General features: G+C 43.0%; 1 protein-coding gene across 9 annotated transcripts in view; it reads right to left on the reverse strand.

Annotated features, from left to right (window-relative positions):
* The window catches only part of GPHN (gephyrin), a 1,582,310-nt gene that overhangs the window by 330,767 nt on the left and 1,225,169 nt on the right, over positions 1 to 26,374 (reverse strand). For 5 of the 9 annotated variants that reach the window (XM_085627214.1, XM_085627212.1, XM_085627211.1 and 2 more), the window contains one exon: positions 2,027 to 2,068. The exons of the other annotated variants lie outside the window; for them this stretch is intronic. In XM_085627214.1, coding sequence (XP_085483340.1) covers positions 2,027 to 2,068 — 42 coding nt within the window. The remainder of the gene's footprint in view (positions 1 to 2,026; positions 2,069 to 26,374) is intronic. 9 annotated transcript variants of the gene reach the window in all.

The following is a 26,374-nucleotide window of genomic DNA, read 5'->3' on the forward strand; positions in this document are numbered from 1 at the left end:
GTCCCTCACCCACAGCACGCCAGGTGTATTACCGACACCTAATAGAATGTAAGACTCAAAGTACAATACAAATGGACAAGAGGCCTTGCTTCTGCCGGCTGCCTTGAAGTGAAATGTTGTAAGGTATTAGGGAAACTAGCTGACAGTCCAAGCCTATAGGAGCAAATGCCTTTTTGAGTAAACTTGCCACCTAAGAGTTACTTTATCCAAAAGGTTTAATGAGTTCGTACATAGGCCATCCATTTTTGAACTATTGGAATATTTCTAATTCCACTGTTTTTGTTCATACTTGATACAATCATCCATTGACTAAATTTGTGTGGCAGGCAATGGAAAAAGTCCTTTTTTTCTGTCATGAATGATCAATTCCCACTAAGGTAGGACGTCTTACAAAATACATGAAGGCTCCAATTCTGTCAGCCCTTTTCCCTGGACTTGCAGCCGTGGCCTTGGATTTTGAAACCACAGCCGCCCATGCGCTGGACAGTTTTACCACTCTCGGAGCTGTGCTTTTCTACTCTGTGGAAGGATGCCAAGCACTACTTTAAAAGAGAACCATGACTCGTCTACATGTCTTACTCGGGAGTCCTAATATTTGATGTATAGTTCCTTGCTTATAAGATCTCTTCTACTGCCTCGATTGGTTCTGGGATTAACTTTCTATCATGTCAAAGCGCACCAAGGCACTGGCAGTTTAAGAGGTGAGCTAGGAAAATCATGCTGTTTTTCTCATTAACTGCTGTGGCAACACATCTCTGGGACTGTTCATGAGGGGAAACAGGGCTGGCTATTCGGCTACACACGAGCAGGGCCTGTATCATTAGCTTTTAATTTTGCAGATCCGCAATTACCATGCCAATGGGCAATTTCTAAACTCCTCAGAGTGCACTGCAAGTAGCAACTACAGCAAGGTCTGTGCCGAGCTGCGATTACAGGCAATCCCCCACACGCTTGCAAAGGGCCAGGCTACCTAGCACCCTCCTATCTGGCTTCCCCGCTACCGTCGCTCATTTCCCATGGGAGCAATCTTTCATTCCTGTTTCATCAGGGCAGGATGTCTTGTTTTAAGTGGCCGTACACTTCTAGGCCTTCAGAGGTTAGGCTTGAAGCTGCAGTGGACAAACTGGGGGCAAATGAACAGATGACGATGCGGCATCTGTGAAACAGAAAATGCATAAGGGCTCATTATGAGTGGCACGGCGAGTCTGGGCCAAGCACAAGCAGCAGCCTGCATCTGAAGGGAGATGAAAAGATGTGCGGTAATACCACGCTTTCCCGCCAACATTTCCGTAAGTAAAAACTGGAGGAATTTGGTGGAGGGAAAACACCAGACAATGCGAGTTTTGCAGCTGGGAATGGGGACAACATTAGTGCATTAACCTAGGTGCACTTGGCGGCACAGGTATTTACCGGGTGCCGCATTACCTCCCAAAAACTGGGCCTTCACTTAGAGGGACTGAGGGCCATTGGCATGTGTTCTGTTTTTTTGTAGTTTGTTCTGAATGTGAATTTAAACATGATGTTTGCACGCGTCAGTGCAACGTACCTGTTAATGTGAGAGTAATCAGCAATTATATGAAAGCAACTGAATGAAACTAAGGGATGGTATAGTCCTGTATTATGAAGCATTCTTGCTGATTGCCTGAAATAGAATTGGTTATAATAAACAGAATTCCATTTTCACCTCTTCAATTCGCCTGTAACAATCCACATAGAAACTCCACAACAGAGGCATTCGAATCAGAACATACTTCCAAAGGTACATTTTTAAACAAGCTATCATATCTGTAGTAGTGGAGTCCCACTCCGCCTAGGGTGCATTTGCCAAATGATGTTCATAAACAGATACAGTGGAGACACACGGACAGGGTGAGCATGCAAAGATTGCTTTTTGGAAAGAAAGAAAGAAACAAAATGCTTTTCCTACTTGCGCACAGCGAAAAGCAAAAAATAAAAAATAAAAACCAAAGGTGGAGGCGAGAGGGTGAACATGTGGACCATTTGAAATAAACACGTGCAAGTATACCTCAGAAACACTATAGGTGGAAGAGCAGGAAGGGAGTCGAGCCTGGTTGTGCAGTGGGGGGAAAAGAAAACACTGTTAAAAAGGGAAAATGGTGCCAACGCAAAGATTTTTCTGTACAGGTGGGCGCCAGCACTGAGACATATTAGCAGGGCGGTCATTAAGAACCACATTAACAGACAATTTATTTGATGATTTGTTTTTTAAATCCCAGAACACAAGCAATTTAAGGTGGAATCTTTTCTTTTCCCAAATAAAAGAGAAATCATAATTTATTGGAATTAACGAGGCAAGCGATTGAAAGACAGCATCCATCAGGGATGCAAGCCATCCTTCATTTCCCTAGACACATCCTGCACACGGACAAAGAAAACACATTCATTAGGATAGTGCAGGACTGCATACCAATTTTGTTTCAAAATTCCATCACAACTTTGTACCGTAGAACGACAATTCTACTTCGTGTCTTTATGCTTGTGCTTCCCGGATCATAAGAAGAATAAAGCGAACAACTTTTCAGGCAATGTTAACTTAACATTTCCTGAATGTTTCCTTCCAGCTGCAAAAAATGTTAAAAGATTTAAGAAATGTTAAATTTGCATGTGGGGAAGCGTAGATTGTTTACATCCGCAAGCTATAAAATATGGTGTGCACAGAAGAAAACATAATAATGTGGCAAACAATAGATTTCAAATTTGACATTTTGGAAAAGGTTCCACCTTAATTCTATTCATAAGAAATATCTTTTTTCCAAAATGGGGACCTATTAAAAAAACATTTTTGGAACCCAAAAAGGACTGAATTTTTGCCAAAGGTTTGGGTGGCAGATTCTCAAATCCCTTCTCAAAATCAGTAGACAGCCAATTGTTACGATCCTCCCCATGCTACACCTGTGGTTAACCCCATGATCTGTGATTTCTTTGGTTATATTATGTTATATTGCGAGAATGTCGTTTTTAGAACATTCCACTTCTTTTCAAAATCCTGGCTTACATGCATCATCCAAGCAAATTTGGCAAAATGTGTATATTCTTGTTCTACAAATTAATGGATTAATTAAGAATTTCTACAAATGATCCACTGAGGATCGCAGTCATTATTTAGCATACTTGTTGAATTTGCAGAACTAATAGGGACAAGGAAAAAAATGAAAGAGTTGGGCAGGGAAGATCATGTTCAATTTTAATGTTTTTATTGGCTGAACGTCTTCAATGTGCTAATAAACATAATAGGAGTCGTATTCTGCCTTATCATTATGAAACATGTGCATACATGAAGATGATGGGAGAAAGGTTTTGCGGTTACTGATATTTTCGTATTTTCTTAGCCAACCTGAAGACTTTTTATTGCAGAATTGTATTATTCATATATAACTGGAAATTGTCAACAAGATCGTATATTGGTTTTGAGGAGAGAACGGTAGGTATTAATAAATGAATCAGTAGCAGGTTACCATCTGAGAAAATTGAACAGTTATAGATTACTTATCATAAATAATCTATACCTGTGATTATTTACATACAGATTTATTTCAGAACACACACGGGGAAAGGTGGGTAGTATGTACGTAATCGGTCAGCATGCAAATAATTAAACTGTAATTACCTACCTGTAAGTCAAGCCTCAGGGATAATTGAAGGTCAGTACTTTAAGCTTCAGTGAAGGTAAGAAAACAATGTTCTCTTTCAGTTTCATTTACAGACATTGGAAATACCATTGAACATCAATGCTCCCCACTTTACATCTTTACTCCTTACTCCTCCCCTCCCCACTTCCAGTTGTCCATTTCAATCATTCTAACTCTGATTTGAGGTCTTCACCTGAACAGCTGTGGGTAGCAGGCAATCCTCTTGCCAGGAGAAGAAAGCAGAGGAGAGCATAGTAATGCCCCATTTGTTCCTCAAAGGTCGAGGATCTGTAGTCATAGTCAGCTAATTTTCCAATATCATCAGCAAAAGGAAAATAAATGTTCCACTCTTAAAATGCAGCCCATGGAAACCAGAAGCCTATGAGGAGGGAAGTTAATCTAAGTGACCACTGGAGATATGAGATTGTTATGTAACAGCTTGCAAGGATGTGAATGCTGATGTTCCCTAATGGAGCATTTAAGCTCAAGGCAGATGTGGGTGTCTTAAATCTGCTACATGACCCATGGTAGTCTCCAGAAATGATTCTTTAGCATTTGTGTTTCAAACGATAATACAGAGAACAACTACCACCAACAGAAGAGCCTCGTCTGACACAACATATCCAAAGGATGCTTCTGAAAAGTCAACCGAAGCTATCAAGTTATCTACCTTTCAAGTAGTCATGTATGGACCCTCAAACAAACTCCATGCATCATTCCCCACACTGGCAAGACGCCATGGAAAATAGGGGGTGAGTGGTTGATGGACTCCTAACACTCTCACTATGTACGAGTGATTCATTTCCAGTTTATGGAAGGACTAATAGACAATCAAACTGAAACCCCATAAAGAGTAAACCACTCCAATTCAATAAATATAAAATTGTTAGGAATACAATGGCTTTTTATTTCTCTGCTATTTGTGTATAATTAATACTGTAAGAAAGGTTTGTATGAAACATGGATCGGGTGCCCAATTTGACAGGGGTGTAAATTGACATCCTCCATTTAGTCAACGACCCTATGTAACACAGAAAGCAGTGCAAGCAACAAGCCTGTTCCCTGATACAGTGGATATCACAACCACTGTCCAAGCACCCGTCCGATCCCACCTACACAACAGTAATACCATGTTTGCTAGCTTTCCTGATGCCAACCTAACCAGAGTGAAGAGTGGCATTCACACCACTGTATATTCAATCGACAAACTGAAGCCATGGGACCATACGTCTCCCACTCACTACCCTTCCAAGCACACATAATCCTCAAGACATACTGCCATACCTACCAAGCTGTGGCATTCAGTGTTCTCTGCAGGCCACACACCACAAGGATCCAGGATATTGCCAAACTACACGTTGAAAGAAACACAGAAAAGACTAAATACCGAGCCTCTCCTTCCAGTTATGAATATAGAACCTGGAACAGCATCTCTCAGAACTTTAGTCTTTCTCCATCCCTTCAGTAGTAGTAAGGCACACTCCATTCACCAATGAAAAGGGGTCTGATTTCTCACCGCCGACCCAGGTTCAACTTGAAAGAGACTCCTCCACCCCCCATGCCTTTACCAATTTGGTGTACAATATCTTCAATCATTTCACAAACCCATTACATGAACAGAGTTCAGCTGCTCCCCAGTTAGGCTCACCAACACACACACACAGTTTTTTTTCAACATCCATCACAACTGCTACTAACTATAACTGGTGAATTTCTGTGTTTTTTTTAGTTCAAAATGTTAATGTTGTTATTGACAAATTCACCTAACTAAAACATTACTTTAACCTTTGATTCTTTCAGTGACTTTCTAAGTACATTTTTTTTAAACAGATTTCCTTTTCACAATTAACTATAACATTACTTTAACCTTTGTTTTTTTAATGAATTAAAGTTTTTTTTGTGAAGTAAAGTAACATTTTTTTTACCATACATAAACCTCTCCATTAACAACCCGCCACAGGGTGATTATCATGTGTAGTGGTGTGTGGGGAGGGACTAGGATCTCCGCTGAGACCCCTCTCTTGGATGACGAGAGTGGGGAGGCACTGTTGTCTCCTTTGAGACCTCTGTCTCGGATGATGGATGAGTAGAAGTGTGTGTGGATGTACTAGCCTCTCCACTAAGGCCACTCTCTTAGATCAGTGGTTTGCATAGTAGGGTGTGGAGAGGGACTGGCCTCTCCGGTGACAACTCTCTCGCTGCAATGACAGGTGTGCTTTGTAGGCTGAGGGGGGGAAACTAGTCTCTCTGCTAAGGCCCCTCTCTTGCATGACAGGTGTACATTGTTCGGTGTGGGGAGAAGCTGGCCTCTCTGCTGAGACATCTCTCTGGGTTGACACATGCAGCCCTGCCAAGTACCATGCATCAGGTGTCAGACTAACGCATTTGAGTGTGTTGGTCCGCATCACCGCACTGAAATGGTTAGTCACGCAAATTGGTGACTGTCAACCGCTGCAGCCCCGTCGTTGGCTGCTATTATATAATGAACCAAAGTCGAGTTGCACAGGCAGGTAGGCAGAACAAAGTGTGCGCTGCTTGCAGACTTACTGGGGGCTGCCAGCTGAGCTGCTTATTATTAGCTGGACCGGAATGGCCTTTGGCTTTGAAACTGCAAAGGGTGCGGCTGGCACAATAGTGCCACGTCTCCTTAGCGCTTTCTGGCCTTGCTGGGGTTGTCTTTCTTTATCATCTCCTCCTCTGAGCTCTGGCAGGGGGATCAGCTTTAATAATATATCCCACCCACAACATTCCTTAACGATAGGTAACCTTTCCTGAGCCCCCAGGTCAGCTACGAAACATTTGTGGAAACCGGCAGGCCCATTCGCTGCTGCCAGAGTAGCCCCTCCTCCACGCATGGCCATAGAGGTCACGCTCACTGGCACTGAGTTTTGGAAACTCCTGCAGGCCTGGCACCATCTGCCTGCCTCAGCACCCTTTCCCTCCCAGGCAGATTGCGGTGGCTCGGGCACCCTGGCCAGATAGATTGGTAATATTCGCCTGCCCTGCACGTGGGGCTGAGGGGACACATACTTGCATTGAGGCAGGCCGTTTCAAAAGCGCCTGTAGCAGCACAGCTCGTCCCTGACCCTCGGGAGTCACGCAGATTGACTGCCCCCCTTCTGGGGCCTCAGAGCCCTCCCAAAACGCGTTTTCCCAATGCAATTTCCCACAGGGATTTTAAACATGACTACAGCCCGAATCAATAAACTGAATTACACCAAATTTGGCAGAAAGATAGATCTTGGTCTAGAAGGAGTGCTTATTGTAGTGTGGTGTAAATCTATTCAGTAGTTTTGAAGTTATTAAAAAAAAAGGTAATGTATATTAGAGACGTGGATCCACTGAGGTGGATCCACATGCCAAAAATAGCAATCCCGCAATTGGCTGGCCACAACCTGAGAGAAAAAACTGCGGCAGCCATTTTGTCAATCGGGTCACGGTATGCCTGGGGGGAGGGGGCCGGTAGGGGAATAAAGTAGAAATAGGATACAAGGGTTCAGGGTAGAGGTACCTTGATAGAGGGGACTATGAGGGACCCCTCATGGGGAAGAAATTGCCTACAAACTTTTTGGGAGGAGTGGGTGGCCCCTGTGTGAATCCACAGATCCAGACCCTAATTACAAAAATATATGCACCCACTCACTCACACTCTCATACCCCCATACAACCACTTACACAACTGCTCACACATCCACAGACCCACTCACAACCATACAGCCACTCACACGTACCCATAGTCATTCACACACCCACTTAGTCACTTAAGTCATTCACACACCCATACAGAAAAACCACGCACACACCCATACAGTCACTGATACACTCACACAGCCACCCATACACAAACCCTCTCTCTCTCTCTCTCGCTCTCTCTCTCTCTCTCTCTCTCTCTCTCTCTTCCTCTCTCTCTCTCTCTTCCCCCCCACTCACACACCCACTCCAGTTATAGGACGTTATAGTGTGAAAATAGCATTAAAAACTGTAGAAATTCACTGAAAAAACACAAACGTGTCAGGGGCGTTGTAGTTAGGAAGTAGCATTAAAAAACTTCGAAATTCACTGAAAAACCCAAAGGTTACAGGGCCGTAATTGTTCAGAATTTACACACACAAAACAGAAATTCAGCAGTTATAGTTATCTCAAGTAACTTATAACTCGTGCCCCAAGGTAACTACAACTCGCACCCTAATTACCCCACATATTACATCACTTATGACTTCTTCTATGACATCATTGATAATATCACTGCAACATTTGCAGTGAAATTACTGATGAGAAAACAGGGCACGGCGGGAGTGCGAGTCATAGTTACCTTAGGGCACGAGTTATAGAGTTAAAACTAGAACTGCTGAATTTCTATGGTTTTGTGTGTGTGAAATCTGAACCCAACTATAACATCGCTGTTACCTTTGTTTTTTTCAGTAAATATATATATATATATATATATATATTCACTGAAAAAACCATAGGTTTCACACATGTTATAGTTAGCGGAAATTTTACTGATAAAAAACCAATGAAATTGCCCCGTTATAGTTAGTGCTGGCAACTATAACTCACGCGACCGCAATCCTCTGCTGATGCTAATACTGTATTTAGACACTTATTTGCCCATGTCTTCTTCCATACATTTTTAGCTATACATATATTACAAATATTTTTTTTTATAAAGACACATATGTCATCAGCAGAAGATTGCGGTCGCGTGAGTTATAGTTGCCAGCACTAACTATAACGGGGCAATTTCATTGGTTTTTTATCAGTAAAATTTCCGCTAACTATAACATGTGTGAAACCTATGGTTTTTTCAGTGAATTTGCAAGGTTTTTTAAATGCTAATTCCTAACTATAACGTGTGTGAAACCTATGGTTTTTTCAGTGAATTTGTACGGTTTTTTAAATGCTAAGTTACTTTACGCCATTCGAGGCGTGCGCGCCCACTTAACGCAGTGATTTCCGTGCACGGTTTTTATCAACTTTAATAAGCCCTGTACATTTGGTGGCCTTCGGCCACCAAAAGCACAGGGGGTGGGGTCAATGTGGATAGTGTTTTTTTTATTTCGATTTTATAATTTCATGTTGCCAAAATATAGTTTTTTTACTGATGTAATAAGCCCTGTACATTTGGTGGCCTACGGCCACCAAAAGCACAGGGGGTGGGGTAAGCGTGGATAGTGTTTTTTTTATTTCTATTTTTTAACGTACGCTTACGGTAAGCGTACGGTAAGCGTACTTGGCGAAATTGCCGAAAAAAAAATAAAACCGTTTTTGCTCTTGGGGGATGTTTGGGGACTCCCTCAACATGACTATGTGGGAGGGAGTTGTCAAAACAGCCCCGTAACATGTTTTTGGGCATCATGTTTGATAAATAACACTCAGTGCGAGAGACAAAATGGCGGACGCCGCTTCCTGGTTTCGGCCGATTCGAATGTTTACTAAGATCTAAGAGCCAATCAGAATCGCGCTCGCGCACGCCACCGTACGCGTACGGTAAGCGCACCGTAAGCGTACCGTAAGCGGGCTCAGATATATATATTGATTTAAAGGCTATTTTCTCAGAATCTACTGAACAGATTTACACCAAACCTACAAAAGGCACTTCCTTTACATAGGGACTACCTCTCTGCCAAATTTCTAGTAATTCTGTTCAGCCGTTCGGGCTGTAGCTCTGTCTAAAGGTCCTATGGAAAAATGCATGGGAAAAACGCGTTTTGGGACCCCCCTTTTATCTCAGCCCCCGCTTGACGAATCCCCCCGAGACTTTCAGGGTAGGAGCGGAGCGTAGCGCCCCACCTATTTTGAGAAATTCGCGAGGATTCATCGACCGGCGCCAAAGTTATTCAAAATAGAATGTTGCGGATTTCCTATGGAAAAGGGGTCCTAACTATAACTACCTACTGGCGACCGCCAGTAGGTAATATATATATATATATATTTATATATATATATATTCTTTAATATGGTTTTGAGTACAAATGCTTTATTTAAATGCTTATTGACTGACATTTCAATGATCTCATGACAAAACCAAAATGCCTTAAAGTAAAAAAGGTTATTGTGATATATATATATAAAACATTTAAATAAAGCATTTGTTGTCAAAACAATGTTACAGAAGTGTTAGAGTCTTTCTTTTACACTTCTAAAACCACATATTGCAGCCATAAGACCAACCACAAGTAGTCCCTGCATTCCCAAGCTGAAGAGCTAAAGCTATAGCTTTGGGAATGCTAAGGAAATTATCCACGTTTCCAGGGTCATGTTACGACTCCCTGCAGCCCCTCACAACACTTAAAAGAAATGCTGGTGATGCCCCTGCCCACATTTGGAAGCCACTATGCATCAGAATTTATTTGAATTATTTCACAATGGGCATTAAGGGTTGCTCCTTTGTGGAGCAATGAATAATAGATGAGCAGCTTCGGCTGAGCATTTATTACTCTTTTTCATATATATTTTTTGGGGTTGTCTTGGTCCCACCTGGAACACCCACACCTTTTTTTGTTGAAGCTCACAGGGGGAGCACCCATAGTGGGTGCTGGCAAGAGAAGGCCACATTTCTTTTTGGTGGGTGTCCCGGGGCCCAACTGGGGCACCCATATACCATGTATGTTGGGGCCACAGGCAAAGCCCCAGGTCCCCCTGGAGTCCCTGCCTGCTTCCAGGCCAGTAACCTTCCTGGGTGCTGGGAGGAGCTAGCTACAAGCATGTTCCCACTCTGCAGGAGCAGATTGTCACTCTGCTCCTGTGGGAGCGAGCATTTTTCCCTGTCTGCTCTTGCGGACAGGAATAAAAAAATGTTTGCTCCCGCCTGGCGGGAGCATTACTGCTCCTGCTGCAGGCGGAAGCCCTGGGGATGGGCTTGCTGGGGCTGAACTGCTGCTCATAGAGGAGAGCAACACGACCCGTCCCCTAAACTAACAAATGGGATCCGGGAGATGGGTTCCCTGGGGCCTTTGTAAGGCTTGGGAAAGAGGGCCGCATGCCACCCTCCAATAAATGAACAAATCAGCCCTGGGGGCGGGGCCCTCGGGGATCGTAGAAGGCATGGAGAGTGGGACCGTACACTCCGCCCCAAAAAACAAAATCCCACTAAGCCCCTGGGTCTTGGCAGATACCGGGGAGAGTAAAATTTTGAAAGGGGGAGAGGCATGCCATTTTGTCCCCTCATAGCTGTGGATCCGTGGTACTGATTTAAAAAAAAAAAAGCTACTGGCTCCCCCAGGCCTAGGGAGAAGGGGAGGTGCGGGGGTTAACATATTTTCTCAAGACAGGGGACTGACTCCCTGATTTCTAAAAGGGTTGCCGCTACATCTTTGTTGATGTGGTAGTAGCCAATGAGATGTTATCATTAGATCTCTCAGCTCCACAGAGCCTTTGCGGTGTGATATATATATATATATATATATATATATATATATATATATATTACCTACTGGCGATAGCCAGTAGGTAGTTATAGTTAGGACCACGTTTCCATAGGAAAACCTCAACATTCTATTTTGAATAACTTTGGCGCCGGTCGACGAATCCTCGCAAATTTTTCAAAATAGGTGGGGCGCTACGCTCCGCTCCTACCCTGAAAGTCTCGGGGGGATCCGTCAAGCGGGGGCTGAGATAAAAGGGGGGTCCCAAAACGCGTTTTTCCCATGCATTTTTCCATAGGACCTTTAGAACGAGCTACAGCCCGAACGGCTGAACAGAATTACTCAAAATTTGGCAGAGAGGTAGTCCCTAGGTCAAGGAAGTGCCTTTTGTAGGTTTGGTGTAAATCTGTTCAGTAGATTCTGAGAAAATAGCCTTTAAATCAATATATATATCTGAGCCAGCTTACGGTACGCTTACCGTACGCTTACGGTAAGCGTACGGTAGCGTGCGCGAGCGCGATTCTGATTGGCTCTTAGATCTTAGTAAACATTCGAATCGGCCGAAACCAGGAAGCGGCGGCCGCCATTTTGTCTCTCGCACTGAGAGTGATTTTTAAAATATCAAGCCCAAAAACATGTAAAGGGGCTGTTTTGACAACTCCCTCCCACATAGTCATGTTGAGGGAGTCCCCAAACATCCCCCAAGTGCAAAAACGGTTTTATTTTTTTTTCGGCAATTTCGCGGGGTACGCTTACCGTACGCTTACCGTAAGCGTACGGTAAAAAAATAAAAATAAAAAAAACACTATCCACAATTATCCCACCCCCTGTGCTTTTGGTGGCCGAAGGCCACCAAAAGCACAGGGCTTATGTTAAGGGCAAAAAACACTATCCACACTTACCCCACCCCCTGTGCTTTTGGTGGCCGAAGGCCACCAAATGTACAGGGCTTATTATAAGGGAAAAAAACTTAGCATTTAAAAAACCGTACTAATTCACTGAAAAAACCATAGGTTTCACACACGTTATAGTTAGGAATTAGCATTTAAAAAACCTTGCAAATTCACTGAAAAAACCATAGGTTTCACACATGTTATAGTTAGCGGAAATTTTACTGATAAAAAACCAGTGAAATTCCCCCATTATAGTTAGCGCAGGCAACTATAACTCACGCGACTGCAATCTTCTGCTGATGACATATGTGTCTTTATGAAAAAAAAATAATTGTAATATATGTATAGCTAAAAATGTATGGAAGAAGACATGGGCAAATAAGTGTCTAAATACAGTATTAGCATCAGCAGAGGATTGCAGTCGCGTGAGTTATAGTTGCCTGCGCTAACTATAACGGGGGAATTTCACTGGTTTTTTATCAGTAAAATTTCCGCTAACTATAACATGTGTGAAACCTATGGTTTTTTCAGTGAATATATATATATATATACACATACACACACATTTGAAACTTTAATTTCTCAATATATAATCGAAATACAGTTCACATTTAGTCCAGCGAACACAAAAAAAGCCTGAAATTCGCAAGCTATTGCATGCAACACACACAAGGCATGTAATGTTTTACTCCTGGTAGACTGTCTTTTTCCTGTGCCATTGACACTGTGGTGTATTGAGTATGGCGGGGCGTGCGTTATGGTGTGTGTTGCATACAACAAAAGGTGAATTTCTTAGGTATGTATATGCTGAAACATAACTAATCTAGACTGCTTTTTTCAATACATTTCTAGAGTGTTTTTTGATGTGCCTCATCTACCTGGTAGGGTACCCTTGTCTATGGCTGTGTGCACTGACGGTTGACCACAAGCCAGGACTTGCATTTAAGCCTTTGAGGCCACCCAACCTCTGTGGCACATGAGAAGAGGTTGGTCACAGGACCTGGCTTTCGACCATGCCCTGCTCTCATCTCGCTGTGGGCGACCAAACCCCACATGCACTGCCTTTGGCACAAGTCCGAGGACGCATATCCACAGTTTGCACAATTTTGGGCGTCAGCTTGTGCATCCTAACTGATTTTCTTTCAATCATTTGTTAGCTAAAAATTGCGATTTTCATGAAAACTGTGATTGGTTGGATAAAATAGTGCCTTTAAAATCAATACAAAATGCCATCTGCAAGATAGGGAGTTTCATGAAATTCACGCTTTTTACCACAGAAAATTCTGAAACAATAGTTTTTTCCCCACTTTTCAAGCTTCTGAGTTCTCTTGCAGCGCTACTCTAGGACTGGGTACTTCTAATGTGCCCCCTTACTATGGAAATGTGTTTTCCACTGTGCAAAAATTGCAATTTTGGGCCAAATTGCAATTTTCAACATGGTAGTAAAAAAGTAATTTTTATCCCCTTCATCAGCCACTCACGATTGTCAAAAAATTAAAACAGGATAGACAGAAATCATGATTTTGAAAACGGCGTCTTAAACTGCCATGAAATACAAAAGTTTAAACGATTTGAAGTCCATCAGACCTTTTTCAAATGCTAATATAGCAAATATTATTGAACACATTTACACCAAACCATGAGAAGACTGATTTCACCACACCATGGCAAGCCTGCTTCCAAGTTTGGCACACCACCCATCAATGGCTTTTCTGCAACTGAAAGAAACATTTCCTATGAGAACTAAAAGGGGAAACCCCCAGTTTTTGAGCCTGACTTTTCACCCCCTATGCGGGACTGCAAGAAATTTGGCATGCTGTATCACAGTTGCATGCGCCACATTTGGTGCAGGTTCACATATGGGATCCAAAGTTATAAGCATAACAAGAAACATCTTTTGAATGGGTGGAGGCTGAACCAAACCATCTATATATATAGCTATATCTCTATATATCTATCTCTCTCTCTCTCTCTCTATATGTATATATGTATATATATATATATCTATATATCTATATATATATATATATATATAATTATTTAGTATTTCAACAACAGTGCACTGCTTGTACGGCTTAACAACAGAGGGTTTCCCTCTGCTGCGAACTAGGAGCTCTGAACATTCAAAAGATTAATTTGGCTAAATGAACTACTATTCACCCTAAAATTCGGGTGATTTCAGAGTTTAGATGAATTTATTCACCAAAGACTAACTGCATCCCATTTGCACAAGTAACCCTGACTCCTGGCTTCACAGGAACTTGTGGCAGGAGTTTGGAGGCATATCAAGCAAGTACCCCACAGGGAAATTCAACATAATAATGTGATGTTACACGGTTTCTTAACATGCTCTTCCGGTAGGTTCAAAGTAACTAGGAAAATAGAAAATACTAATAAAAATGCTAAGAGACAAAACTAAATCAAAAGATTTGCCAACACTGCATTAACCACGGTACTGAGAGGTTACGGAACAGAAAGCGCTACTTGTGTTCCATTCAGTCAGGGTTGTTACCAGACTAACACATGCGAGACGCCAGCAAACTCTGGCTGCTGCTAATCTTATGAAATATTACAACCGATGTACTGAAGCTGAAGACGAAGAACATAATGCAGCAACAAAGTAATCTGTCTGTGCTTTCCTGGGTCCAGGGGTGGGAAAGGGCAATCTTCACTTTTGCACCATGATCCATTCCTAGTAAGAATCAGCCACCTAATCACACATTGGCAACTGAGAAAAGGGTGTAGGGTCGAGACAATGGCAACTCTGAGGCCAGAATCCTTTTATTGCATGAATTGTATATTCACCACATGCCTGTCTTCTGTTCTAGAACAGCCTTATCGTGCCCAGAAGAGAAACAGAATTTGTCAAGCAAGAGTTGCTTTGCTGTATTTGTGGGCTTACCCTCTTTATTACTTTGGCCTTTTCGCCTCATGTGATTCAGAGACATCACAGATTTGCAGCATGCTGAAACCTAACCCACTCCCGCCAGGAAAGGGTATTGGGTCTTAGTCTTGAGTCAAAGGGTAGACACAGTCTTATTAAACCTTTATTCTGGTTTTTCCTCCTAGGAGCTTGGAGAAATAAACGCCAAAGCAATAGACTTGACTAGTAAATTTGAAGCTTGATTTCTCACACACAGGAATCACACTTCCTTACTTCAATTTTTACCATCTTGAATGGCTAGCTGAAACCTTCAACATGTTTTTTTAAAATCACCCATAAAAAGAATTTTAAGGCAGACACGAATAGCCTGTCAATTGTCATACCTAAAAGAAAGGCAACTCTAATGTATGTCCGTGTTTTGGCAGCATATGCATTTCTTACATCTAGTAACTATTCCTGTTACCGCTCCACCTAAGGAGCAGTACTATGTATTTGGCACTTTCACATGGACAAACAATCAAACTGTTGCTCCTAAGCCTCTTGTCATGCTGTCAATCTAACTTGTCACAAATTAGATCCAGTTTCATTTTTGATTTTGAAAAGGGATTTTTTTTGCATCTGATCTAGGCCCATAACCAGTGGCAACCCAACCTTTTCAATAGGGGGCCAAAGGTTTCAATAGAAAATATTAATTAAGGAAGGGCTTACTTTTTCATAAGGTGCCTACATCTTTCAGAAAATCATGCATGTAAGAATGAGAACATACAAGACAGCGCGAAGAGACAAAACAAACAAGACAGAAGTAAAAATGGGGGTGGAGAGTCAGGTTGGAAAAGATGTAAGAAAGAGGGGTAGAAAACGAGAGAAGTAGGACACAAAGGAGAGAAAAGCAGAGGTGAGTGGAAGGGGAGAGAAGAGAGCTAAGAACAAGAGAAAGGAGAAGAAAGACATAAGAAGAGAGAAGATGGTTATTACGGGAGCAGAGGGGAAAAAAGAAGAGAAAGTACCTGGAGAGAGGACATTTGGTGGGAGTGAGTGGTGGAAGGCAGGAGTAGCGAATGAAGGGAGCAGGGAACAAGCAGAAAGGAAAGGAAAAAGAGGAGAGGAGTTGAAAGTGTGTGAGTTACGGAGAGGTTGGAAAGATGGGAGGCAGATGAGAATTAAGAGATACTGAGGGAAGAGGAGATAGAAAAGGAGAGAGCAACAATGAGGAAGAGAAAAGAGGGTAGGAGTGAGAGACAGAAATGATGTTGAAAGTACAAATCAGTCAGATTTGACGTATAAGTCTGCAGGTTTCAAGAAAATCGAAAATCACCGAGTGAATTCGTACATTTACTCGGAGAGAGTATCCTTTCGCACTGCCTTCTAGGTGATCTCTGAGCTCCTCCAGCTTTCGATTGAGCTACATGTAAACATTAGAAAATGGATTGAAAAAGACACAACCTGTTTTCCGACTGTTTCTTGTAAATAGCTTGGCACATTGCACACTTCCATTATCCGGGCATACTTCATCAAGGCCATCATTGCTACTTGCACAGCTTCCATTTACATGCTCAAAAACAGCAAACACAAATGAATTTGGAAGGCAACAAGCAGAATAATGCAGCAACTATTTCAATTGATAACTGAGAAAAATACACAAAGAACATGCGCATTGCAGATTAATCGACTGTACACATTTTGCGTCTTTTACGCATGCCCTAGCTTCCAGCTGCATCTATACAGTAATATTTCATTCGGTTGTTTTATGACCTATCGCCACAAAAAGCAGGTACATACTTTAGTAAATAGCTGTTGGTAACTGAGGGGGCTACTTTTAATAATTGTCAACGCATTTCATTAGTTTAAACGAGTTTTTTTACACACAAATTAAATTAATAAAGGCACCAATAAAAATTCACAAAATTAAGAAGCGGAAACAAGATAATTATACACACACCAGACATAAAATAAAGGCCTCTTTTTCCCCACTGACAAATAAACTTGCATTGCAATATATGCATTACAGGAAACTTTGGAAGTAGATAAATCCACTTTGCATGAAAATAAGTCCACAAAAAAGCAGACAGGAAGACAGAATTAAGGCACACGAAAAGCGACCCCCCACCCATGTAACATCGGCGATTTGGGTGCTTTACACAGTGGTATAATTATCCAGTTTCCTTGGGTTCAGAAACACTACATGACTTCAAGAGAGCTCCTGTGCAGCAGAAACAGACTGAACCGTAGGCCAAATGGTAATGCCGGCTTGAGGGTGAGGAGAAAGCAGGAAAGGTGAGAAGGAAAGTGCTCGGGCGGCAAACAAAAAGAAGAGGTTTCTTAATAATGGTGGAACAGAAAATACAAATAAAAAAAAATGGCGTCCTAAAACGACTCTGGTGAAGTGAAGCAGACACGGGTAATTCGTTTCACCTACTCAACCTATTTATTTAACCTCCTACATAAGAGGCAGCAGGGGGCTGAACGACCCTCAAGTTGCCCTCACTCTCCGACTCAATAGCTACATGAGAACAATAAGTCGAAAGGCTTTTTGTACAAAACATTTACAGTCACCAGACCGACTTCAAATAAAAATATACGCCAGTAAGTACTTTTTTTTTTCAAACACTTTACAAGGGGGATGGAAGGTCATGTTCAGATCTGATGCTTGTTTCATAAAGGACTACATTTTAAAGTTGCTGCCCCGCGAAGTCACTGCCATACTGTAAATGTGCAGTTCACACAGGTTGAAACTAGAATTTCGAACTCCAACTAAAACTTCTGTTAAAGAACGGGATTCTGGGCAAAAAAGAACTCTGGAAGGTTGCATCATACATGGCAGTCAACTTGCCTTTTCACCTTGCTCCTCCATGTTGTCATGTTCGCTCTTAGAAACCTTTGTGTTGTTGTTGGGTGCAAGGAAGGTCCCCCTTCAGTCTCCCTGCCTTCTACAAATACTATTTTCTGTGTAAGATGGGCAAACCTTAGGAATGCTTTGTTTAATTAAGAATTCTTAGGGATCTTGATGTGAACCATACCACAGCCAATTTTATTACAATCACAAGCCAGATAGAAGTGTTCGTAAGCACATGCAATAAAAAACATTAGTGCCACCACCTAATGCTTCTATAAAAAGTCTCAAGATAACTTACTACAAAGAGAATTTTGCTACACAACAAGTCTTGGTATAGTTATATCGTTTTCTTCAGCTTTACGTCAGGTTTACTAAGGACTATGGTCTTATCCACCTGGACTTCTTTCTCTTTGTACTACCATCTGACTAAAACACGCATAAGGATTGTTCAGCAGATTTCAACTGTGATTTTATTGGCATAGGATGAATCAGTCTTTCTTGCTAAACGATTACCCACTCATTTCTATCCTTTTCCCTCAAATACATTCAAGTTTCACCAATCATTTGCAAGCCATAATTCTCAGACCAGATAAAATGTGAACAATTTTCCTAGCAGACAGTGACCATACTACATTACAAAAGCAACTGGCCTTAATTATCAAACATAAACATGTGTACACTGAACTTTGCAGTATTTTGCCACCCCCACCCAGAAAGGTATTATGACTGGAGTTAAGTCCTCCCATGTTGCACCCTCTCGTGTAAAAATTAGCATGTATATTTGGTAAAAAGGACGGATACCCCGTCTATCTGAAAAAAGAACACTGGGAGCAAATGGCACACTAGAGCATACCACATCAAATAGTGCTAGTGTAAAGCCACTTCTATGTCTAAGACACATTTGCGTAGTGTAACCCAGCACAGTTTACAAACTTTGGAAGGAACATCTTAGATCATTACTCAGATCTCTCTATGATCTATCTAGATGGTTGAAGGTTAGATTGAAACAATCCACCAGTTCAGTGCAAATTAAAAAATGCTTAATTTTCTTTAGGCTTATCATTTTGATAAACTGTTTATTGATTTTACCTATCGCAATGCATTAATGAATATGCTACAAAGTTTGCATGTTTGAGATTGTCCTAAATAGTGACTTGTGGATGCTGTCAAGTCACAAGACATGAGAGGGCCGAGAACAGGGAAATGGAGAACACATGCTAATTGAAAGGGCATATCTTTACAGCTGAGCTGCACCAGCCACTCTAGTACCAGCAGTAGCAATTAACCTGCCCGGCTCACTAGAGGGAGAGTAACTATAAAATTCTACCATGTCCGTAAGCAACAGTGGTTATTAAACACATTAGCTTACACTCCAGCCACACTCAAACTATTTGCGTCATCACTTTTTCTCCTTTTCCACTTCTCATTCCCCCATCCCTTAACTTCCATTGATTTACTTTTCATCATATGTTGGGTCTCCCTTCTCACATGATCCCTTCTCTTCCTTACCAGTGCTGCAGGGTAATTCCCTCTTTCTTGGCTGGGAATCCAGGTGTGTTTGGAGCCTAGTACAGTTTACTCTCTACACTGGGTAAGTCATTACTTGAACCCTTTGATAATATGTCTGTATGTTGCTTTGGTGCTTTCCCCTCTGATTATACTTCCTCCTCACAGGTGGAGCAGCTGCCGACCCTTGAATATTTGCAAAGGATGCTGTGCCATAACATTTAAGTCCTCCCTCAGGTCCTCATGAAAAGCCTGGACAGTACTACATGTGGTGAACAGACCCCTCTTTGTTCAGGTAGAGAGACTGGTCTTGAAACCTTCAATACTGGCAGAGCTCAGGTGGTGACAGAAGCACAGAACAACCTTTGATAATAGAAGCAGTCAATCCTCGATGACATTTAATAGATCCGACTGAGGGATTTGAAGCTGTAGCAGGTACAGGTAGAGCTTTCGTTTGTGCAGATCTGCACCAGGTTATGCATCAGTCGTAGCTGAATGGATGTGGGGCAATGACCAAGAAAGACAGTCCCCAGAGTTATTTGTGGTAGTCACAGAAAGCCAAACAAGGTGAAGCCAGAGAGGCATTTTGTTTATGTTATAGTTTCACGCATGGTGTTCTATGATCATCAAGACACAGCAACACCTTAGGGTACTATAGATACGCAGTCACAATTAGTACATCTCAAACAATCCATCATTAAAAATGTACTGAATTGTGTCTCAGTGGAAGCGTAAACGAATAGAAGGTCTGTAAAACCAGTTTCCTTTATGTCTCTTGGTATGCAACTATGTAATGGTATTTACACAGTGCAAATATAGCAAGAAACAAACAGAGAGCTGAAACTATGAGCAAGTTGATCCTGACAAAATAGAACAGGGAGTGTGTTCTGGGGGTGGAGTTGGGGTTCATGGCCCATTTTGTTTCAGCGTTTCCCCCCTCCCCAATCCTTTAAACCAAAGTAAGACAAACTTGAAGGATACATGCGTACAAAGCAGTTGGGGGATGGGGGGGGGGATATGCAATATTCCAAAGCTTCCATTATTAGCAGTGTGAAATCCACATAATTTGCTTAAGAGCAACTACGCAAAATGACAAGAAATTATGGGAACGTAAAAAGATGCCACTCTGCCAATTTGCGCTATATTTTAGCGTGAAATTCGTCCTTGTATCAATTTTTGAATAATAAAAAAAAAAAGCACCAAAAAACAAATTTTCACGAACTGCAGCTGCTCGTGTTCTGGCTACTCACGTTCTTCCCGTGCTCGCACTCTAATGTTGCTGCAAACAGCAGCATATTTACGCAGTGCAGGGTAAAGGTGTAATTTCAGGAATTTTGCTTAACAATCGGAACACCCAAAATTTCACGAATTACAACAGTGTCCTTCAAATTTCGCACAGACCTACACTTTTTCAGTGCAAATACTAAACATCACGCAAAACATATTAAAAAACAACATTTTAAAAAAGTCAGATTTTCACAGGTACCAAGAAACCTTGAGCACAGCTCTCAAATCTCTTTTCTCAAAGATAATTATGAGGCTTGGTCAATATGCAAGGACTACGTTTCTAAAATAATATAGATCTATGAATGATATGGTAAATATCACTGGACTAATGCACTGTTTGAGTTTAACTCTCTCTTTAACTGTTTTAAGGCAGTAATCTAGTAGAAATATTTTTTTTTAATGATTTATTTTATTAGGAGCAGTAAAAGAATAAATATGTTGCAAGACTTGTTTGCATGTTCCTCCCAACCTCTTCTCATCATATTCCAACTCAAATTAATCCAACACATATGAAAAAGTCTTTGATGTAGTAGGAATTCCTCAACACTAAAGATTACACAAACTCATTTATAGCGAATACTGCTTTCCCCATACAACTTTGGTGAAATGTTTCTCAAAATGTACTTGAAATCATGCCGGGTTTTACTGTTTGTCACTGAACACAACAATTTCTCAGTTCTGAGCATTACTTAATTTTAGACTCTGGCTTATAGTGGTCACAGTTTTCCAGCTGTCAACCCAGATGTCATGTTTTTAAAAACATTTATCTTGTATCAACCTAGTGTTTTTCACCCACCGACATATTTTGATCAGGATACATTGATTTCTCTTTCAATGTAAATTATTGTTTATTCTACAAAACATATTGCATATTAGGTAGTCCAGTGCTACACCACTGGGGTTGTCCTCACCTGCAACAGGACTTCTCTTCGTTTCTACCTTCCCAACATGGTTGCCTGGAGTTTGGGTTAGTCATTGTAAAGACTACAATATCTTAGCATATTGATGCTAATGCTCTGAAGTGAAGATAATGCTTCAATCCAGGATATAGGGCTGTGTGCACGTCCAATGTATGCTACAAAACCTATGTTGATGGCCCATTCTAGACCACATCAACCTGCCTTTTTAAGTGATTAAATCATTTTAAAGTAAATATTTATTTATATATTCAGTGTTTGCATAGTGCCCACACTGTGTTAAGACCACATCAGAATGATGTTTGATGGAGATGAAAAGAGGTATGACATGTTACAGAAGCATGATGGATGAGCAGTTAGTTAAGAGACAGAAGGAGTTCCAAGTGCTGGAAGCAGTGGTTGTGCAGAGATTTTTCCCCAAAATCAATGCAAATAATTTTGCTGAGGTAGAACATTAGAAAAAACAATGCATGCTGTCTGGTAGGGTCAGAAAGCAGCATTTATTACACATGATGATACTGTTTTCAAAGTTCTAATTTAATGTTTCTCCATACTAGCATTTCACCTGTAACAAGGCAGCCCATCTAACTCACAGCTACTAATCAGATGGAGACTCCATCCCTAGGCACCCTTTCAAACTAATAAGAGATAATGCTTACATTTATGGAAACATAGCCTATCAGGGCATATTAAAATGCCATCTGCTTATCACCTTTTCAGTTGTCAGTGTTGTTATCTGCACGGGTTCTATATTCAGCATTCATTCACGGGGCAGCTTCTTTAAGACGTACTCCTATTTACCTATCAGTCCATTTACCCTATTCGCACTTGCAATTTCAACAAATAAATGGCTGGTTCAGTTGCCTCAATGCGGAGCCCTTTTTCAACAATTATGTACTAATCGATGATCTAAAGACCCTGTTTTGTACTACCATTAACAGAATATGGTATCAAGCTCAATCTTTGCCACATGCAAAACAACCAGAGTGATCATGCAGAGGCCTAATGACTGCATTATGAGCCTCATCAAATCGATCAGCTCTCTAGGTCTACCCTACTAGACACTTTTGACGAGGGCCAACAATTAGGCAATCCCTATCAAAATGGCTCCAAATTAGAGGCTCTGCAAGCTGACTTATGTATTCGTTATGTGACATTCAAGTATGATTCGAGTGCCCCCAGTGCTCTCCTCTAGATGTGTCCAAAATGGTATAAAAGGCGACTAGCTTTAAATCTATTGAATAGAAAAAGGGGGTAACAAATGAAAACAGAAAATGAAGTTAAAAGAAAAGGGATCTGCATTCTTGCAAACAAGAATATATAAACATATTTACTTTGAAGGATCCAACTCTATTAGAAACTCCTTTGCATTCATCCGGTCGTCTAATTTGCTACAGTGGAGGTAAGGTAGGAGGGGGAAAGGAATGGGCAGAAAACAGGATAGAAGAATTAAAAAAAGAGGTGAAACCTAAACAACAAATTCTGAATTGACCACATCATTGAGAAATGCATGCAAAATATTTATTTCTCTCATATATGTGTATATTACTTTTTAATCCACACTCACTAGAGATGGATGCCAATGTGCTTTAATATTACATGAAACGAACAGCCTCATCGCATCAAAGCACACATTCACAATTAAACCTAGAGTAAAGAGCATTTACTGACCTATATTATTACATCAAAGAGTATTATTTAATAAACTGAATCCTAACATTTTCAAACCTTCTCCCTTCAACACATGGGTCTAGGCAGCATTGGTTAATGGTTGAGGTTATCCTTCCAGTCCTTTACCCTCCATCAATGGCATCAGAGAAAATAGCACCTTGGTGACATATATGGGAGAATGAAGATCAAAATATGTAAATCTGCTGTCCATGGCGAGTAAATCCTGTTTAATTATGGGAGTCACAATCCTGAAAAATCCTAAAATCAGAACATGATAGAGTGGTAAAGCAGTTGATCAAGTCTAAAAACAAATCCGATCAGCCTTTTCGACCTAATCTGTGTGCAGAAAAGGTGTACAAGGAAGATCATGCTGCAGCATTGCAAATATACAATATGGATATATCCAACAAAAGTAACAGAAGGTACTTGTCAAGAATGTTTTCAACTCTGCGCATGGGTATTACACAGAACATCGAACTATATTTGTCTCCCTCCAAAGGATCTTTCTTGTCACCAGAGACCCGGGGCACTGGTTCAAATATTCTGATATAGGGGGGCGTGGCTAGCAGCCAAGCTAAATGGCCGCAGCCTAGAGGAGCTCTGTGATCGGGAGACCCTTTTCATTAATCTGCACATTTATCCGGCAGCTACACGGCGAAACCGGAGCATCGCTGCATTCGGAGCATCTGCGGAACAGATCGAGACGATCCTGAGCTCAGGAGGATAATCAGTCACTGGGTAACGTGCAGTGACGAGTTTCGGCCTGCTGGCCGAGTTGGAGCCGGGACCTAGCATGAGCCTGTGGCCGCACCGAGACCAACAACACCGGACGCGGAGGTGTAAGATACGACGACCGGGCTGAGGGACAGAGAGTGACTCGCCAGGACAATCCGGAGGGTGGACGCAGATCATGCGAATATGGGACCTGGGACCCTGGTGAGTCGAGCGGCGGACGGACAGACGCATTAGAGGGGGCCCCACTGGCACGGACTGGGAAGCACAACATGCCAGAGAGATCACGGCTGCACTCCTTAAGGCTCCCAAAACAAACCTGGCGTAGAGCTGTGTGCACCGGAGAGCTGGGCCCACACGCTGAGTGAGAGCCGGGGCCTCGCGTGAGCCGGCGGCCCGCGGCCGCAATAAGAATCAGCGACGTCGGGATTGACAGTGAGGCACAGCGGCGGTGGCGGTCAAATTCCCCGGGGCCCCCTCCCCCCAGAACAATCGACTCAGCTACCACACGGACGTGATCCTACGTCCAACGACCACATCTACCGCTACGAGAGGCGGCCCCGAAAAAACAAAAGAAATGCAATGAAGTCGCAAAGGTTGGACGACCGGGACAAATCCCCTGGATAGGCATGATAGGGCTGGCATCCGCACAACCCATTAAAGTACTTCAACACCGCGAGATGCGGTCTGGCAGCGCTACAGCGGTACTGTCGCCCACGACGCCGAGATCCTTCAAATAAACAAGGGCGTCACTCCCCTTCAGCCCAGACGCAGTGTGAATTCAAGGCAAAGGCGACATTGCTGAGGTGAGCTGGGTGGGCAGCGAGCCTCGTAACATCAGCAGGTTTGGTGAGGGCCTTACCAGCTGTCCTGGGGGCAGGATTCCCTCTTGGAATGACCACCGCTCCATAACGAAGTTACAGGCAGTAACACGACCTACGGCCTGAACGCCAACACGTTGGGCCGTGGGGGACTGGGTGAAAAACCTGAAAGGCCGCGCGTTACACCATAGAACGAGGCAGGCAGCGGAGATTACTGCCCCCTCCCCCTTGTGTGCCTGGCGAAATCCCTACCACAGGGGCCAAGATGGGACGCCGAGGCCCGCGAGGCGTACCTGCTGCCAAACTAGACAAATTCGCTTACACCAAAGACCTGATGGACAAATCACAAGTGAACCCGGCACAAACTGACGTCCCTGCTTCTAAAGAACCAGACGCAGTCACGCTGGTGGACAGAATGGCCGCCCTCCAGCACGTGCAGTCAACTATTGGCACAATCTAAACAGACATTTCCATGATCCGGGCAGACTTCTCAAAGTTGTCACAGAGACTAATAGATGTTGAATCCACAAAAACGACCCTCTCCACAGATACGGCCACATTACAACGTAAAGTACGCAATCTAGAGGCAGACAAACTTATCCTAGCCAAACTGGACGACCAGGAAGGGTGCTCACGCCGCAATAACGTGCGACTCATTGGTGTGCCTGAGAAGGCGGGTGGACTGGCATTGGACCTCTTCGTGGAAGACCTCATAAAAAACCAGCTGCAACCACGGGGACTATCTAGCTCAGGGGTACTCATAGTACGGCGCGCGGGCCGCCAGAGGCCCGGCAAGCCTTCCCTGGCGGCCCGCGGACCTTGCAGACATCGTACCTGTGTAAGCACCGCCAGTTGCAGCAGCTCGGAGCTATGGGGGCCGGGCGATTCTTTTAAAAGCCAAGTCACTTGTTAATGAGGCTTTGTTGTATTTCACCTCTTCTTAGCGCCCCTGCATCTCCCCTCTGAATGAGTGGAGATGCAGGGGCGCTAAGCAGAGATGAAATACAACAAAGCCTCATTAACAAGTGACTTGGCCTTTAAAAGACCTGTGAAGTACTTGGGTGCGGCGGCTGTTTGTGTTCCAGGGAAGCTGACTCAGCGCCGGGTGAGGTGACGGACAGGGGGGGGCGGGCAGCAGCTAGTGAGAGCAGCAGGTGAGTTTAAAGCTGGAGGAAGACAGAGTGCGACAGAGGGAAGGAGAGGGGGAAGACAGAGCAGGAGACAGGGAGGGAGAGACAGCGAGAGAGAGACAGACAAGTTGGGAGAGGGAGGGAGACAGAGGGAGGGAGGGGGACAGAGGGAGAACAGATGGAGAGGGAGGGAGACAGAGAGGGAGGGAGACAGAGAGGGACGGAGACAGAGAGAAAGGGAGACAAACTGATTGAGAGAGAGGGAGAGAGATAGAGAGAGGGAGGGAGACAGGGAGAGAGAGAGGGAAGGAGAGAGAGGGAGAGGGAGGGAGACAGAGAGGGAGGGAGACAAACACAGTGAGTGAGGCAGAGGGAGAGAGATAGAGGAAGAGAGACAGAGAGAGGGAGGGAGAGAGGGAGAGGGAGAGAGGGAGACAGAGGGAGGGAGACAGAGAGAGAGGGAGACACAGAGGGAGGGAGACACAGAGGGAGGGAGACAAGAGGGAGGGATGGAGGGAGGGACTGAGAGAGAGGGAGGGAGACAGTGAGTGAGACAGAGGGAGACAGAGACTGAGGGAGGGAGAGAGAGAGAGAGAAATAGATAGAGAGAGAGGGAGACAGAGAGAGGGAGGGAGGGAGGGAGGGAGGGAGGGAGACAGAGCTAGATAGATAGATAGATAGAT

The sequence above is a fragment of the Triturus cristatus genome, chromosome 9 (genome assembly GCF_964204655.1).
Source record: "Triturus cristatus chromosome 9, aTriCri1.1, whole genome shotgun sequence".
NCBI lineage: Eukaryota > Metazoa > Chordata > Amphibia > Caudata > Salamandridae > Triturus > Triturus cristatus.